The sequence below is a fragment of the Natator depressus genome, chromosome 3 (genome assembly GCF_965152275.1).
Source record: "Natator depressus isolate rNatDep1 chromosome 3, rNatDep2.hap1, whole genome shotgun sequence".
Classification (NCBI taxonomy): domain Eukaryota; kingdom Metazoa; phylum Chordata; order Testudines; family Cheloniidae; genus Natator; species Natator depressus.
The window spans coordinates 206,408,285-206,422,598 of NC_134236.1; the positions used below are offsets into that span (position 1 = coordinate 206,408,285).

Sequence of the window (14,314 nt, forward strand, 5' to 3'; positions counted from 1 at the left end):
TCTCCTCTGAGTTAGCTCATGGTACGCAGGCCATACTGGGCTGACGGAGCCCCTCCACTCACCAAGCGCTGCCGGGACTGTTAGAACAGTCAGCTGCCAAGCTGGCACAAGCCAAGTCCCACCAGATGTTTATGAGTGAGGGCTGGATAAAAGCATGTGGGGGTCAGGGCCCTTAGCTCTACTCTGGCTCTCCACAGCTCCTTTCCTCCACCACCAGGCTGGCTCGGAGAGCTTTCCTCCCAGCTGCCTTCCTCCTCCCCACCCATTCACGTCTCACGCAGGAGTCCGTAGATGGCTGCGTGACTGCCCAGTGCACACTCCTCCCCTCAGAGCTGTGCTGTGCACTGAGAGGCAGTTGTATGATCTAAGCATGGCTGTAAGTTAGAGGGAAAACCAACCATTCAACCAAACCTGGCACTGGCCGGCAGCGCTGAGCAGCCACGCACCTGGATCCAAGCCCGGGCACTCAAGGAGCAGCTAGGAAGGGGCAATTTGGTGCACAAGGAACATGGGAGAAGCCTGCATCTGACAGCCTGCTGGAGACTGGGGCCGCTTGGCACATTAGAAGCAAGTCACCCACAAGCCCATTGTCTCCGGGTCTCCTGCTACTGCTGTATCTGTCCCCAGCGACCCCTTGCCCATAACTGTAGGCCCAGCTCCCGGGAGCGGATGCACAGCAGACAGGATGTTGCCAGGGTTCTGTGTATTGGCTGCATGTCTCTAAGCCCTTGTGGGGCCTTACAGCTGACGCAGGTTCTACGGGAACAGAACCCAGAGGGGCGCCTGGCCCTGTCACCCTGACACGGTTTGTCCAGTGATTGTTTCCAGTGGTTCCAGCCTGCCCACAGTGGCTACAGCCCCACACAGCGGCACACATTTCTGCAGAGGTGTTGGGAGGAGATGGGCCACCTGGGACTGCTCACTGGCCCCAGGGAGGGTCCCATGGGGCAAGGCGTGGCCTTACTATGTCCTGTGCATGTCTTTGGGACCATCCCTGGGTCAGTTTGTTGCTTGGGGAGCCTCACGGCCATGCAAATGCCAGCCCCTGGCAGAAGCGCACATCCATCCCTAACATTGTACTCTCCCTGGCATGAGGATAGTCGTTTCCTGAATGCCTTCGGGAGACAGAGCACCTACCGAGCACTCCTGCAAACAACCCACCCCTAACAACAACGGGTCTGAGCGTCCGCTTTGCGGGGTGTATGTGCATGCGTGTGTTTGTTCAGACAGATGATGATTACCGGGGGGAGGAGAGTTCCTGACTGACCCGTACACACTTCCGTGTTCTTAACCAAGTTTCATTTTCGAAGAGCTGCTTTGTGACCTGCACCAGCCAGGGCCTGCCCCAAGATGGCACTGGGTCAGATCCGAGACCCTCTGAGCACCACCGCTGCTGTCCTCTGGCCTGCCTAGATCCAGGGCGGAGGACTGAGAGATGACCCTGCCTGCTCTCACTGACGCACCCAGGTGCCATGACGAGCGCCTTGCCCTCCGCCCACCCTTGCCCTGACACTGCTCAAACGGACCCAGAGCAGGTGGAGATGGTCACAAGACATGCCAAGCACTGGTGTGATCTGACCAGTACGGGGAGCACCTCTGACGTGTCAGCCTGGACAGGACGAGTTTACAAAGGCACCAGTGCTGGGATCAGCAAAATTCCCGAGTGTAGCAGGGGCTTGCCCAGATGGCGCCTTTCCTAAGCTAGACCAAGAGGGTACGGAGCAGAGAAGGAGACCAGCGCAGTGGGTGAGCTGCGGTTCATTTGCATGTCTTACCTGTCTCTGAGGACCGATTGGTTCGGATTCCCGTCTGCGCTGTCGGAGAGCTGGTGCTGAGTGTAACGGTGACTGGGCCGCGCTTCCTGGCTGCTGTTCAGGTTTGCTGTCAGATACCGTTTGACAGTGTCCTTCATGCCTGTGTGAACTGTCCTCCTCAGTCACAGGCTGCATCCCCCATGTTCTCCCATCGTGGATCTTTGGCCGGACTGCAGCTTCCGCTCCCAATCGCCTCCTCTCCTCGCCCTCGTCAATCGGCCTAAGCTCCTCGGGCTCTTCGTCTGTAGTTCCAGAAGTGCTCGGCTCAGCACCTGGATGAAAGTCCTTCAGCTCCGTCTCTTTATCAATGATAACCCACTCCTTGCTATCAAAGTCCTCCTCCTCTGCCAGCGGCACGGAGCGGAAAGCATTGCTGAGGGCCTCGTGCTCCACAGAAGCAGACACATCCATCCTGCCGCTCGCCTGACGGTCTACTTGGCCAGTGTCGATGGACAGCATCTGTGCTGGTTGGGAGGAACACACCAGCCGGGAAGGGGAACAAGGTAAATCTACACGAGATCTGAAAACAAGACAAAGAACCCTTAGAAACCAAGATCTGAGCCAAGATTTAGGATCACAAGGACATTAGGAGCCAACACAAAACCCACATGGTCTCTCAGAAAACCCATGTGATCCCTTCCCAATCCTCTGCCATACACCCAAGTAATATATCACCCAGCTTAACCGAAAATATGTAACTAGAACCTTCAATGATAAAAAGAAATCCCCTCCGAATTGCTTCAGGATTAGGGCCAACTTCATGTCTTTTCCTTTTAAATGACTACAAGGAGACTATGGGAGTTACACACCACTGGGAAACACTCCTTCAGGCCGCTCTCCTTCTGGTCGGCCTGTTTACAGTAGCACTGTAGTGTCGCTGGCACCAGGCTTCCTGTAACCTGATGACCAGTCCTCTAACTCAGGCTACAAAAGTGCCTTGAAGACAGAGGGAATACTGGATGCTCATTTCATATCAGGGTTTTTTACAGCCTTCCCAGAGGAGCAGTGGGGCAAAAAAAAAAAAAAACCCAACTGGCTTCAAGACTGAGCTTTATAAGTTTATGGAGGGGATGACCTGATGGGACTGTCTACAATGGCATGTGCCCATCTGCAACTGCCAGTAGCAAAAATCTCCACCAACTGAAGACGGGACACTGGATAGGCAGGGCTCTGAGTTATTACAGAGAATTCTTTTCCAGATATCTGCCTGGCAGGTCTTGCCCACATGCTCAGGGTCTAACTGATTGCCATATTTGGGGTCAGGAAGGAATTTTCCCCAGGGTCAGATAGGCAAAAAAAACCCGCCAGGATTTCTGCCATTCTCTGCACTATGGGGCACGGGTCACTTGCAGGTTTAAACTAGTGTAAATGGAGAATTCTCTGAACCTTGAAGTCTTTAAACCATGATTTGAGGACTTCAGTAACTCAGCCAGAGGTTATGGTCTATTACAGCAGTGGATGGGCAAGGTTCTGTGGCCTGCAATGTGCAGGAGGTCAGACTAGATGATCACAATGGTCCCTTCTGATCTTAAAGTCTATGAGGGTTTGACTTCAGTGCACACGTGCCCCATGCACCTTTGAGCAGAGATTTTCAGGAGCAGTGCTCATTTGGCCCTCATATTCACCCCACACATCCTCATGCCCTACACCGAGGCTATATAGGGCTGCATGGGTGAATTGCCCTCAGTTCTTTCTCCACCGCAAAGTCCCTCAGAGGAAACTCTAAAGCAGAGGGAAAGGAGGGTGGGTAGTGGAGCACCCACAGGGGCACACATCTCAAAGAACTCCAGGTACTGTGCTGGGTAAGTAAATGGAGGTTACTTATCTGTAACTGGAGGTTCTTCAAGATGCGTGCTCCCTATCCATCTTTCACATGTGAGTCCGCATGCGCACCACGAGCCTGAGTCTGGAGATTTTTAGTAGCAGTGTCCGTTGGTCCCTATGTCGAGTTCACACATGGGAGATTTGCAAGCAATGGTCAAACATAAGGTGGGTGCGAGGGCACAGATGTGACAGCTGACTGTAATACTGCCATCCCCACAGCTGTGTCTGTAGTAGAAGACTGGACCAAAGCGTGATGAGCAAGGAGCTCCAGGTAGCTGCCCAACATATCTCCAGCAGAGGTACCTCTCTCAGACATTTAGCAGAGGTTGCTTGTGCTCTGAAGGAATGGGACCTCACTCCCTCCAGGAGAGGGATGCGACCTAGTTGGTAGCAAAGGATAATGCAGCCAGAGATCCATTTAGAAAGTCTCTGTGCAAATAGAGCTTGACCCCTTGATTTCTCTGCTATTGACACACAAAGTGTAGGCATCTTTCCAAGTGCTTTTGTTCTTTGTAGATAAAAGGCCAGCACTCTTCAGACATCTAAAGAATGAATTGGCCTTTCCTTATCAGACTCATGCAGTTTTGGGGAAAAAAGATTGGTAAGTGGGTTCTTTCTCTCATGTGCAACTCTGAAATTACATTAGGGATGAATTCCAGGTGGGAGTGAAGAGATGTCTTTCCTTTATGAAAGGTATATAGGGTACGTCTGCCATGAGTGCTCCTAGTTCACTGATTCTTCTGGCTGATGTGATGGCAATTAGGAAGGCAACTTTCACTGAGAGGTGGGACATAAGAGCATGTGGCTAAAGGTTCAATGGGAGGTCTGGTGAGAGATGAATGAATGAGGTTGAGGTCCCATTGAGGGGTTGGCTTCACCAATGGTGGGAAGGATCTAAGTAGTCCCTTCAGGATGTAGGTGTGAGGAAAGGAGTCCGCACTCAAACTTTCTACGGGCTTTGTCCGCCAGACAAGAGAGGCTAGAACTCTTGACAGAATTATTACTTAGGCAACGATGCTGACTTTCTGGTGAGTAGACGGACTGAAGCCAGGTTTGCCAGCAACGGGATGGAGCCTAGCAAATGGCGTCATGTGTGTGCACGAGACCTTGTGGCCAAGGAAGGAGAGGCAAGCTTTGACTGTAGTTCACGGTCTGAGGGTGACCTGGTTTATAGGGTCTCCTTGGCATGGAATCTTTTGTTAGATACATAGGCTCTTGCTGCAGTCAAGTCCAAGGTCACTCCTATGAAATTTATGGACCTAGTGCGGGGGGTTAAAGTGGACTTTTTGTCCACTGACACAATTCCCGGGGAGGTAGTAGATTGAGGAGTAATCGGGTTGCCATTTGGACTTCCTTGTATGATCTGCCTGTCAGAAGCCAGTCATCGAGGTATGGGAAGACAGTCAACCCACTGCCACCACTGAAAAGACCCTTGTAAAGAACCTGGGTGCCATAGCTAGCCCGAATGGAAGGACTCTGAATTGGTAATGGTCATGACCAATGAAGAACCTGAGGAATCTTCTGTGGCCTGGGTGAATGTGCATTTGAGCACCTTCCACACTGAGAGTCACAAACCATGTGCCCTCTTCCAGAGAGCAAAATATTGATGCCAATGTGACTAGGCAGAATTTTAATTTTTGGATGAATATATTTAGTCTGTGTAGGTCGAGAATCTGTCTCCATCCCCCAATCTTTTTGGGAACTAGAAGTACAGGGGGTAGAATGCTTTCCCTTGATGTTGAGGTGGAATTCTTTCTATGGCTCCCTGGTGGAGAAGGGAGTCCACTTCTCGATGCAACATTTCCGCAGGAGGCTGATCCCTGAAAAGGGCCCAGGAAGGGATTTTGTGGGTAAAAGTGGACAGAAACTTGGTCAGTTAGTGAACAGTGAATCATTTCCAGCACTTATTTGTCTACTATTAAAGCCCTCCAGCTGAGGGCAAATTGGGTAAGGCAGCCTTCAAAAAACTAAGTGGAAGGATGATGTGACATCAGTAAAGGGATGCAGGCCCTGAGGGTCCTGTCATAAGTAATTCTTTGGCTGTGGGTTAGAGTGAGGTGTGGCAGTGGATGTCACGGGAGCTGAGTACCTGGGAGCGTTGGTGGTAAAATGATTGAGGAGGTGGTCTTACGCTATACCCCAGTTGTGATGCTTCCTCATAGGGGCAGGGGTACAGATACCCAGAGAACGAAGCATTGTCCTTAGGAGAATGGAGAGATTCATCCGTCTTCGTTGAATGTGTTAGCTGTATCAAAGGCAGATTTTGAATGGTACTCTGCATCTCTCTAGGGAAACCTGAGGATTGCAACAAGGAATCTCTCCTCATGACAATGGCCATACATATCCCTCTGGTTAGTCTCTAAGGTGCCACTAGTACTCCTTTTCTTTTTGCGAATACAGACTAACACAGCTGCTACTCTGAAACCTCTGGATGCAGCATCCGCAGTATCTACTGCAGCCTGCAGAGTGGTTTTGGACAATCATTTGCCTTCATCAACTGAGCGCTATCTTCCTGAGGGATCTTGTTCTTAAAACCCAACAACTCTGCATAATTAGTGAAGTCATATGTAGGTAGAAGGGCCTGATACTTTGAAATTCTAAACTGGAAAGAGACAGGAGACCTTTCTCCCTAGGAGGCCAAGTTGTCTGGCACCTTGTCCAAGCGTGTAGTTTTGAGGCCTTGCAGCCTGGATCTTTCGGTGGCTGCCTGTAGCATCAGAGAGACGGGCAGCGGATGAAAGAACAGAAACTCAGCCCCCTTAGATGAAGCCAAGTAGTGCTTACCAGCCCTCGTCAGGGTGGGAGCACAAGAAGCAGGAATGGTGCCACACTGTTGTAGCTGGATCCATGATGGTCTCATTGATCAGGAGTGCCACTTGACTGGGACCCGAGGGTTGCGGGATGTCCAGCAATCTACATTGAGGGTCCTGAACCTATTCATGCTGTATCTGGAGCTCAAATGTCACCCTTTGTAGGAGCTCTTGTAGTCATCAGGTAGACATGTGAAGATGGGGTAACCAACTCATCTGGGGAAGAGGACAAAACTGCTGCCAGAACCTTTGGATCTGGTTCAACTTTGTCTTCTGTATATACTGATGGAGCCAGTTAGTGTTGGCCAGGAGATTGCAAGTGAGGCTCATGTATTGATTCCAGGCCTAGAATAGGGATCCCAAGAGCCCCAATAATGCTAGTGTGAGGGATCAGCCAGCTGAGGAGGACCCCAAGGCACAGGGTACCACCTGTCTCTTGGAAAGTCATATCTGGTCAGAGAACAGAACCCTGACCTCGTAGGGCTTCTATCTAGGCCTGTTCCTGTGTGGTAGGGTAGGGCCTCTTCTGGAACCTCCAACTCATTGGATGAAAGAGCTGGATCCTGAACCACCAGCGGAACTGATGGTTGTGTGCCCAGGCTCATGGGTGGGAGAGGAGAGAGGCTCTGGATGCTCTGTATAGCTTCCTCCTCTGGAGTAATGATGTCTCTGAATAAAGACGTACCCGAAAGGATGGGGGAGTGGGGATAAGGGAGAGCAAAAATGTCCTCTGGAGAGATGTAGGTCTCACACTGCCCTGGTGTGCGGAGTGGCTCAGTTGGTGGGACTCTTGGACCTGGTGCTTCCCTGGTCACTGTAGAAGATGGATCCCTCTGGGGCAGTGACGATATCATCATCTGATCTGGATGCCGAAGGGAACAGCGGTGGATGTCTGTCTTTAGGTGTGCACGTCGGAACCAGCACTAGGACTGACGGAGCTGTTCTCCTTCACGCCACTTTCTCTTGCTGAGGTGGTTTACGTGGGCCTAAATCTTTAGTACCTGTGAATGAGGACACTCTCAACGGAGAGTGCCAGACAGCCCAAATTCCCCTTTGTGGGACAGGTTCAGGGCTTTAGTCCTTGACACACAAGCCAGAGGGGATGAGAGACAATGGCTGCTCCAGGAGCAGCATAGGCTGAGCCAAGCTTCCTTCGAAGAGCAGGCTCTAGCAGGAGGTGGTCCCAAGGGGGACGCTCCATCCCAGACATACTGCGCAGGCTGAGGCTCACTAACCTCCCTGACCCCGCACCAGCAGAGTGCAGCTGCTCCGCAAGGGATTAAAAAGCAGAGTCATTAGAACCACTCGCTCTAGGCTGGCAGGATGTGACGGGGGCAGCAGGGAGGCCTAGAGGAAGGAAAATGTGGATAGCCAGATGAGCTCATCCTCCTCAGAATCCCCCTTGCAAGCCTAGTTCACGGCACTGGGCCTGGCCAGGGCACCTTCAGAAGAGTAGGCACCGGTCATGACAGCTTCATGGAGGTGGTTTCATAGCCCCAGCTAGGAATATGAACACCGCAGTGCCCTTTCTGACCAAGGAGGAGGTATTGGAATGATTGGCTGCACAGGACACGGTGAGGAGCCGGCTTCAGTCTTTCAGTGCAGCTACATGAGCTGTCTCCCCAATCCATGCGGACCTCTGATGAGCATGGCAAGTCCCTGCCATTTGGGGGTGAACCTGATTGGGCCCAGCGTTTGGGGCTTGGCCACACCACTGACCATGAAGTCACAATCTGGGCCCAGAGCACCAGTGGGGAAGAGGAAGAGCAGAGGGAGGAGGAAGGGCATGCCACCACCAAGGCCTGCAGCCTAGCTCCCTCCATGAAGCAGAGCTGCTGAGAGAAGGCAACTGGGCTGCAATGCAATCCCAGGTTTGCACAGGGGATGCCAGGACACTGAGTCTCAGGGGCTCCTGGAGCTTTGTGGGTCTGGTTAGCACAGCAGTCAGATCCCCGCCCCAGGGCCCTGTCCAGGCTGCAGCCTCCACTATTGCAGACCAGAGAGTTGTGAATTTGCCAGTGTTGGAGCCTGCTGGTTCTGCCCTGTGTCTGACACACCTCCCTGCATCATCAGTGGGTTCAAATTTCTATCCAAGCCACACCAGAACGGCCCCAGTGCTGAGCTTTGTGGAATGCTCGTTTCCTACTCCTCTCTACCCTAAGCTGCTCCCCTTCCTCATTGTGGCCTGTACGGTTCATTTCCTATGAGCCCCGACGGATCTCAGACAAGGTTTTCCTGTGGCCTTTGCCACTTGAAGTCAGGGCTTGCTCTCCAGATTGCCAGTGCGCTGTGCGTACACACAAGCACGCTTCTCTGTGCTCCCACAGTCAGGAGGTGAACTGGTGAAACGAGCATGTTCAGGGACAGCAAGGTAAACCCCAGTCTAGGTGCGTCCCATTTAAATCTCAGAGTGGTGGGGCATATTTGTGTGGATAGTGGTCCACTCCCACCTCCCTCCTGCTGCCATCCACGTGCTGTGAACACGCTCCAGTTGCTGGACTCACCTTTGCCTCCTTCAAACAAACCTCCTTCCCTTCCAGCTGTGACTCCCTGCCCACACCAGCGACTGACCCCGATCCCCACTTCCTGTTCCCAAACCCCCAGCAACCCCTCTGCACACCTGTCCTGCCATCCCAGAGCTTCTAACCTCTCCCCCCGAAGCCATCCTCCTACTGTGACTCTCAAGAATGGCATGGCCCTAGATTGCCAGCCCTTCGGACCCACTGAGTTTCCAGCTGGGAGAGCAGCAGCATGCTGAGAGTAAAAGAGCTGACATCACCCAGGGCGTGTTTCTCAATGACAGCAAGATACCAGCTAGCAAACCAGCCAGGCATCCTCCGCACAAACATCTCCAGGCTTCACTAGAGAGACTTGGCGGTTTTATAGAGGGGCGAAGAAGAGGAGGAGCCTACGTCGGCAGTCCCGGCAGAGCCTGTCATGCCAATAACCGTACCAAAAGCGAGAGACAAACTGAGGCTGAAGAAAAGTACTTTACAATGTGTAACAAATCCAGCCACACCCCTTGCAGGGCAGGACGCCACTGGGCTCGCTTGCCCTTCATTTCCCAGGGCAAAGCAGAAAGGGATGCTGTGGTGTGTGAGCAAACCTTCTCTCGTGGAGATCTGCTTTGCCATCGGCAGTGGAAAGGCGCTCCGACTCAGGGCTGTTCACACGACGGTATCTCAGAGAGCGCACTTGAGTGGTAGGGGAGTCTGGAGGCGCCCGTATAGGGGAGCTAGGGCAGACACCACTTCTTTGTTCCTCTTCCACCATGCACTGGGTCTGTATGGGGGAAAACACAGAGAACGTCAGGAGCTGATGGCAGACACGGGGGAGAACCCAGCATGGCCCACCAGCTGGGACGCTCGCTCTGGGTTTGAATCTCTCCTGTCTCTTCCTTCCAGAACAATACAGTCCCAGCTGTCCTCTCATGGCCTGTGCTAGCTGTGCTCAGAGGAACGTAGGGGCTTGTCCACACATGGAAGCTATTCCACATGAAGGAAGGGTGTGAATCTAAAGCAGAACAGCTGTACTGGAATAACACCGTGTGTGGACCCTCTTACTTCAGAATAAGAGGGTCTTTTCTGGCTGAGCTTCATTTACCTCCTCAACCTAATCTATTTGTGTATTTGGGGTGAACTTGCTTTTAAAAAAAAATTCTTGCAGCAGCTAAGGGAGTGGAGGTGGGCAAGGGAGAATCATCTCTGTCACACAGCCTGCTCTGGACCCCGGCGTGGCTGCCCAGAGCCTGCTCCTGTGCCAGGGCTGCTTTTCTGGCAGGGGCTGGGTGTTATGTAGTCCCTGGTCTTCTGGCCGTGCTCAGGGGCCCATGCCTGACCTGGGCCCTGTTGTGTTGGCAGCAGGAGATGGTCCCTGCCCCACAGAATTTACCATCGACACAAGACGTGAGTGTAACAAGCAGGAGGGAACTGGGGAGGGAGGACAAGAGTAGTATGAAGGTCGTACTACTGTAACTGTACAGCAGATAATGCCCCGCCTAGAGTGGATGCAGCTACCCTGAGTAATGATGTTTTATACATGGTGTCGCTATTTCTGTAGAGGAATGGGAATAAGCCAGATCGGGATAAGGCACCTTTTTAGCGGCGTAACTGCATCCACAGTTGAGGTGGGACTGGTATACCCCATCAGTGACAAATCAGCCCCCTAAGAGACATAGTGGTACAAACTCTGTGTGCAGAGCCAGGACTGACCATGGGCATATGCCATGGGATAGAAATCATTTAGACGGTGCGTGAAACGAATAGCCAAATAACGAACCCGCCATCCCTGCTGAGCATTTGCCCAGGATCAGCTGGCAATTTCCTGCAGCGATCACAGGAGAAGTAGGTCTGGAGGAGAGGGCAGTGATTTCGTGGACTAGCCCACGAGGCAGCTCTCTGCACAAGGGGCGGCAAGGTAGAATGCGTGAAGGTGTTTGAGAGAGAAGCAGAGCACTGGCATCCTTGGCTGGTGCAGGGAAGTGGACACAAGAGCAGATAATTAGAGAGGGGCAGAGTAGTGAAGGGCTGTAGGCCAACGAGCCTGATGCAGCAGAGAAAGCGAGGCCAATGGGAGGCTTTGGTCAGAATAACGGCCAGCCGGGAAGCAGATCTCAGCCCAGGGTTTTGCACAGACTGGAAGGGAGCAGGGAGGCCAGAGGCAGGTGGCTGCAGTAGTGAAGCGGGGAGCTGCAGCGGGTTTCGCTGGGAGAGAGAGAAAGGGTTGGATCTGAGAGATGTGGAGAACAGTGGCACGGTCTGGCTGCTGCCTTAACTTGGGGGGGGGGACAAGAGTGGGAAGTCCGAGCAGCCCCAGGTCTGCAGGACAGGGTGCCCAAGAGCACGGTGGTGGGGTCAGCAGTGATGCAGGCCAGCGATGGAGAAAGGAGAGCTTTCAGCGGTCAGTCTGGTGCTGAAGCAGCACAGGAGGCTGGGACTGAGGCTGGAAGCAGGTACACAGAGCAGGGAGCTTCCTTATACGGAGCGGCAGCAGCTCCTCCGGCCCGGGGGCTGACCAGGACTCATCTGCCAAGCGGGATTCGCTGCAGCTCTGCTGCGGTGTCCTTTTATCTGAAAACATGCAGCATATAGCTACAGCCTCTGGAATGGGATGGATCACTTGGTGATTCCCTGTTCTGTTCATTCCCTCTGGGGCACCTGGCCTTGGCCACTGTCGGAAGACAGGAGACTGGGCTCAATGGGCTACCGGACTTTGGCCTGACCCAGTGTGGCCGCTCTTAAGTTCTCAGACAGAAAAAAAAAGGAGAGGCCGGAGTTTCCCGGGGCGGGATGCTAAGCCCCCAACCCGGCTTGGTGCCAAGCAACCACAATTTTTGTTGAAGTCCCTGGGAGCGCCAGATGCTCAGCACCTGCAGGAGGCCCTCAGCTGCTTCTCCTGGAAACTGGCAAGAAGCAACAGCCCTCTCAGACAGAGGGAGGGTCACCCTGGTCAGACTGTGGCTCCTGAAGAGACCTCTCTTATCTGTGGGTGACCTTATGGCATAGCTCACCAGTGCCCTGGCATTCAGCACTGTCGAGATGGACCAATACTGTGCAGAAAGGAGGTCTGAATGCCCTCTCTGACATGAAGGCTCCTGGTGTAACTCACATCTATCTCTGAAGGAAACCAGACTGGCATGATAGGGAAGCCGAGTTTCCCAGGCCCAGTACCTTGTATGTACCATCCAGGGGGAATACAGAGAATGACGAGTAAAAGAAACCATTGGGAAGGAATGTCTATGGCTGCCAACTGGAGCAGACCAGAGAGGGAAATGAGACTGGCAGCACTTGCTCCAACACTAACAATATGACATAACTCCTGCATGAGCCAAAATGAGCACCTGCAAGGAAAACCACCAAGTGGATTTTCTGTGCCAGGGTCTCTAAGGGGTATCTCAGGCCTGAAGGAGAAGCTGCAGTATATTTGGTGGCTCTCAAGAACAGAAAAAGCTGAGGTGACTTTTAGAACCAGGAGTTACCGATTTTTGCGGAATATGGTTTTCACAACATGGAAGTAAGAATGTGAGACAGGATGGAAACAAAGCTTCCCCATTCTAGTGTATGATCCTGTCTCTGCTACACACCAGTCTCTAAAGGGAACATGCCAGCATACAATACTTGCATCCAAGAGTTTAAAATGAGTTGGCTGTGATGCTCTCCAGACTAGTGATGTTAATTTTTAATAAATCCTGGAATACTAAGTAGCTCCAGAGGCCTGGAAGAATGCTAATGCCATGCCAATATATAAAAGGCATGCACGGAATGACCCGGGTATCGACAGGGTGGTTAGCCTGCCACTGATTCCAGTCAGAGCCATGAAAAGGTTGATATAAGTCTCAATCCACAAAGACCTAAAGGATGGGAATATAGTCCATGTCAATCAACAGGCCTTCATGGAAAATAGGACTTGTCAAATGAACTTGATATCATTCTTTGACAAGATCACAAGTCCAGTTGATAAAGATAACCATTTTGATGTTATACACTTGGACTTAGTACCACATGACGCTCCGATTAAAAAATTAGCACTAAAAATCAGTATGGCACATGTGAAATGGGTTTCAAACTGGCTGACAGGTCTCAAACCTAACTCTTAATGTGGAATCATCATCCAATGAGAGTGTTTCTAGTGGGGTCCTGCAGTTCTTGGTCCTTGATCCAAAAATATTTGGCATTTTTATTAATGATCTGGAAGAAAATATAAAAACCTTGGTGATGAACAGATGACGAAAGATTGGTGGGTTGGTAAATCATGATGGGAACAGGTCACTGACACAGAGTGATCTGGACCACTTGATGAGATGGGGTGGGATCTGAGTTACTACAGAGAATTCTTTCCTGGGTATCTGGCTGGTGAATCTTGCCCATATGCTCAAGGTTTAGCTGATCGCCATATTTGGGGTTGGGAAGGAATTTTCCTCCAGGGCAGATGGGAAGAGGCCCTGGAGGTTTTTCACCTTCCTCTGTGCATGGGGCACGAATCACTTGCTGGAGGATTCTCTGCTCCTTGAAGTCTTTAAACCATGATTTGAGGACTTCAATAGCTCAGACATAGGTGAGAGGTTTATCGCAGGAGTGGGTGGGTGAGATTCTGTGGCCTGCATGGTGCAGGAGGTTGGACTAGATGATCATAATGGTCCCTTCTGACCTTAATATCTATGAATCTATGAGATGGCAGCTATCAAGTAATAAGTGTTTTTAAACAACCAAATTTGAGGTCATTCATCTAGAAGCAGTGAATGCAGGTCACATTTACTGGATAGGGGCTCTGTCTGGGGAAGCAGTGATTAAAGGTCTTCGGGATCCTGGGGAAAACCAAGTGGACATGAGTTCCCAGTGCAATGCTGTGGCATAAGGCTAACATGAAGAAATATTGGGTGCAAGTAGGGAGGCGATATTACCTCCATATAAGTCACTGGTGAGACCATTGCCAGAAACGGTGCCTATTTCCGGTTTCCACACATCAAAAGGGATGCTGAAAAATTCAAAATGCAATTCAGAGAGGAGCTACAAGGAAGATTTGAGGTGTGGAAAACCTGCCTAGCAGTGAGAAACTTATGGAGCTCAAGCCTTGTACCTTATCCAAGAGAAGATAAAGAGGTGATTTGATCTTGGTTTATAAGTACCTACATAGGAAGAAGATGTCTCATACTAAAGCAGCTTCCCAAGGGATGGGGCAAATCTTCCAAAGCTTAGAGTCCTTATATTGAGCTGGGATGGCTCAAAGACACACATTAGTTCAACCACAAGTTTTTGAGCTGGACAGCATCACTCCTGTAGCAAGGAGAAAGAACTCCCTCAGCGCAGCAGACACTGGGTGAGGTTCTCTGGCCTGTGTTACACAGGAGGTCAGACTAGATGGTCACAA

The 14,314-nt window shown here is 51.6% G+C and overlaps 1 protein-coding gene across 3 annotated transcripts in view; it reads right to left on the bottom strand.

Moving 5' to 3' along the window:
- TTBK1 (tau tubulin kinase 1) overlaps positions 1-14,314 on the bottom strand; it is a 121,039-nt gene that overhangs the window by 35,184 nt on the left and 71,541 nt on the right. For all 3 annotated transcript variants that reach the window (XM_074949767.1, XM_074949768.1, XM_074949769.1), the window contains 2 exons: positions 9,555-9,730; positions 1,776-2,334 (listed from right to left, as the gene is read on the bottom strand). In XM_074949767.1, the coding sequence (XP_074805868.1) occupies positions 1,776-2,334; positions 9,555-9,730 (735 nt within the window). The remainder of the gene's footprint in view (positions 1-1,775; positions 2,335-9,554; positions 9,731-14,314) is intronic.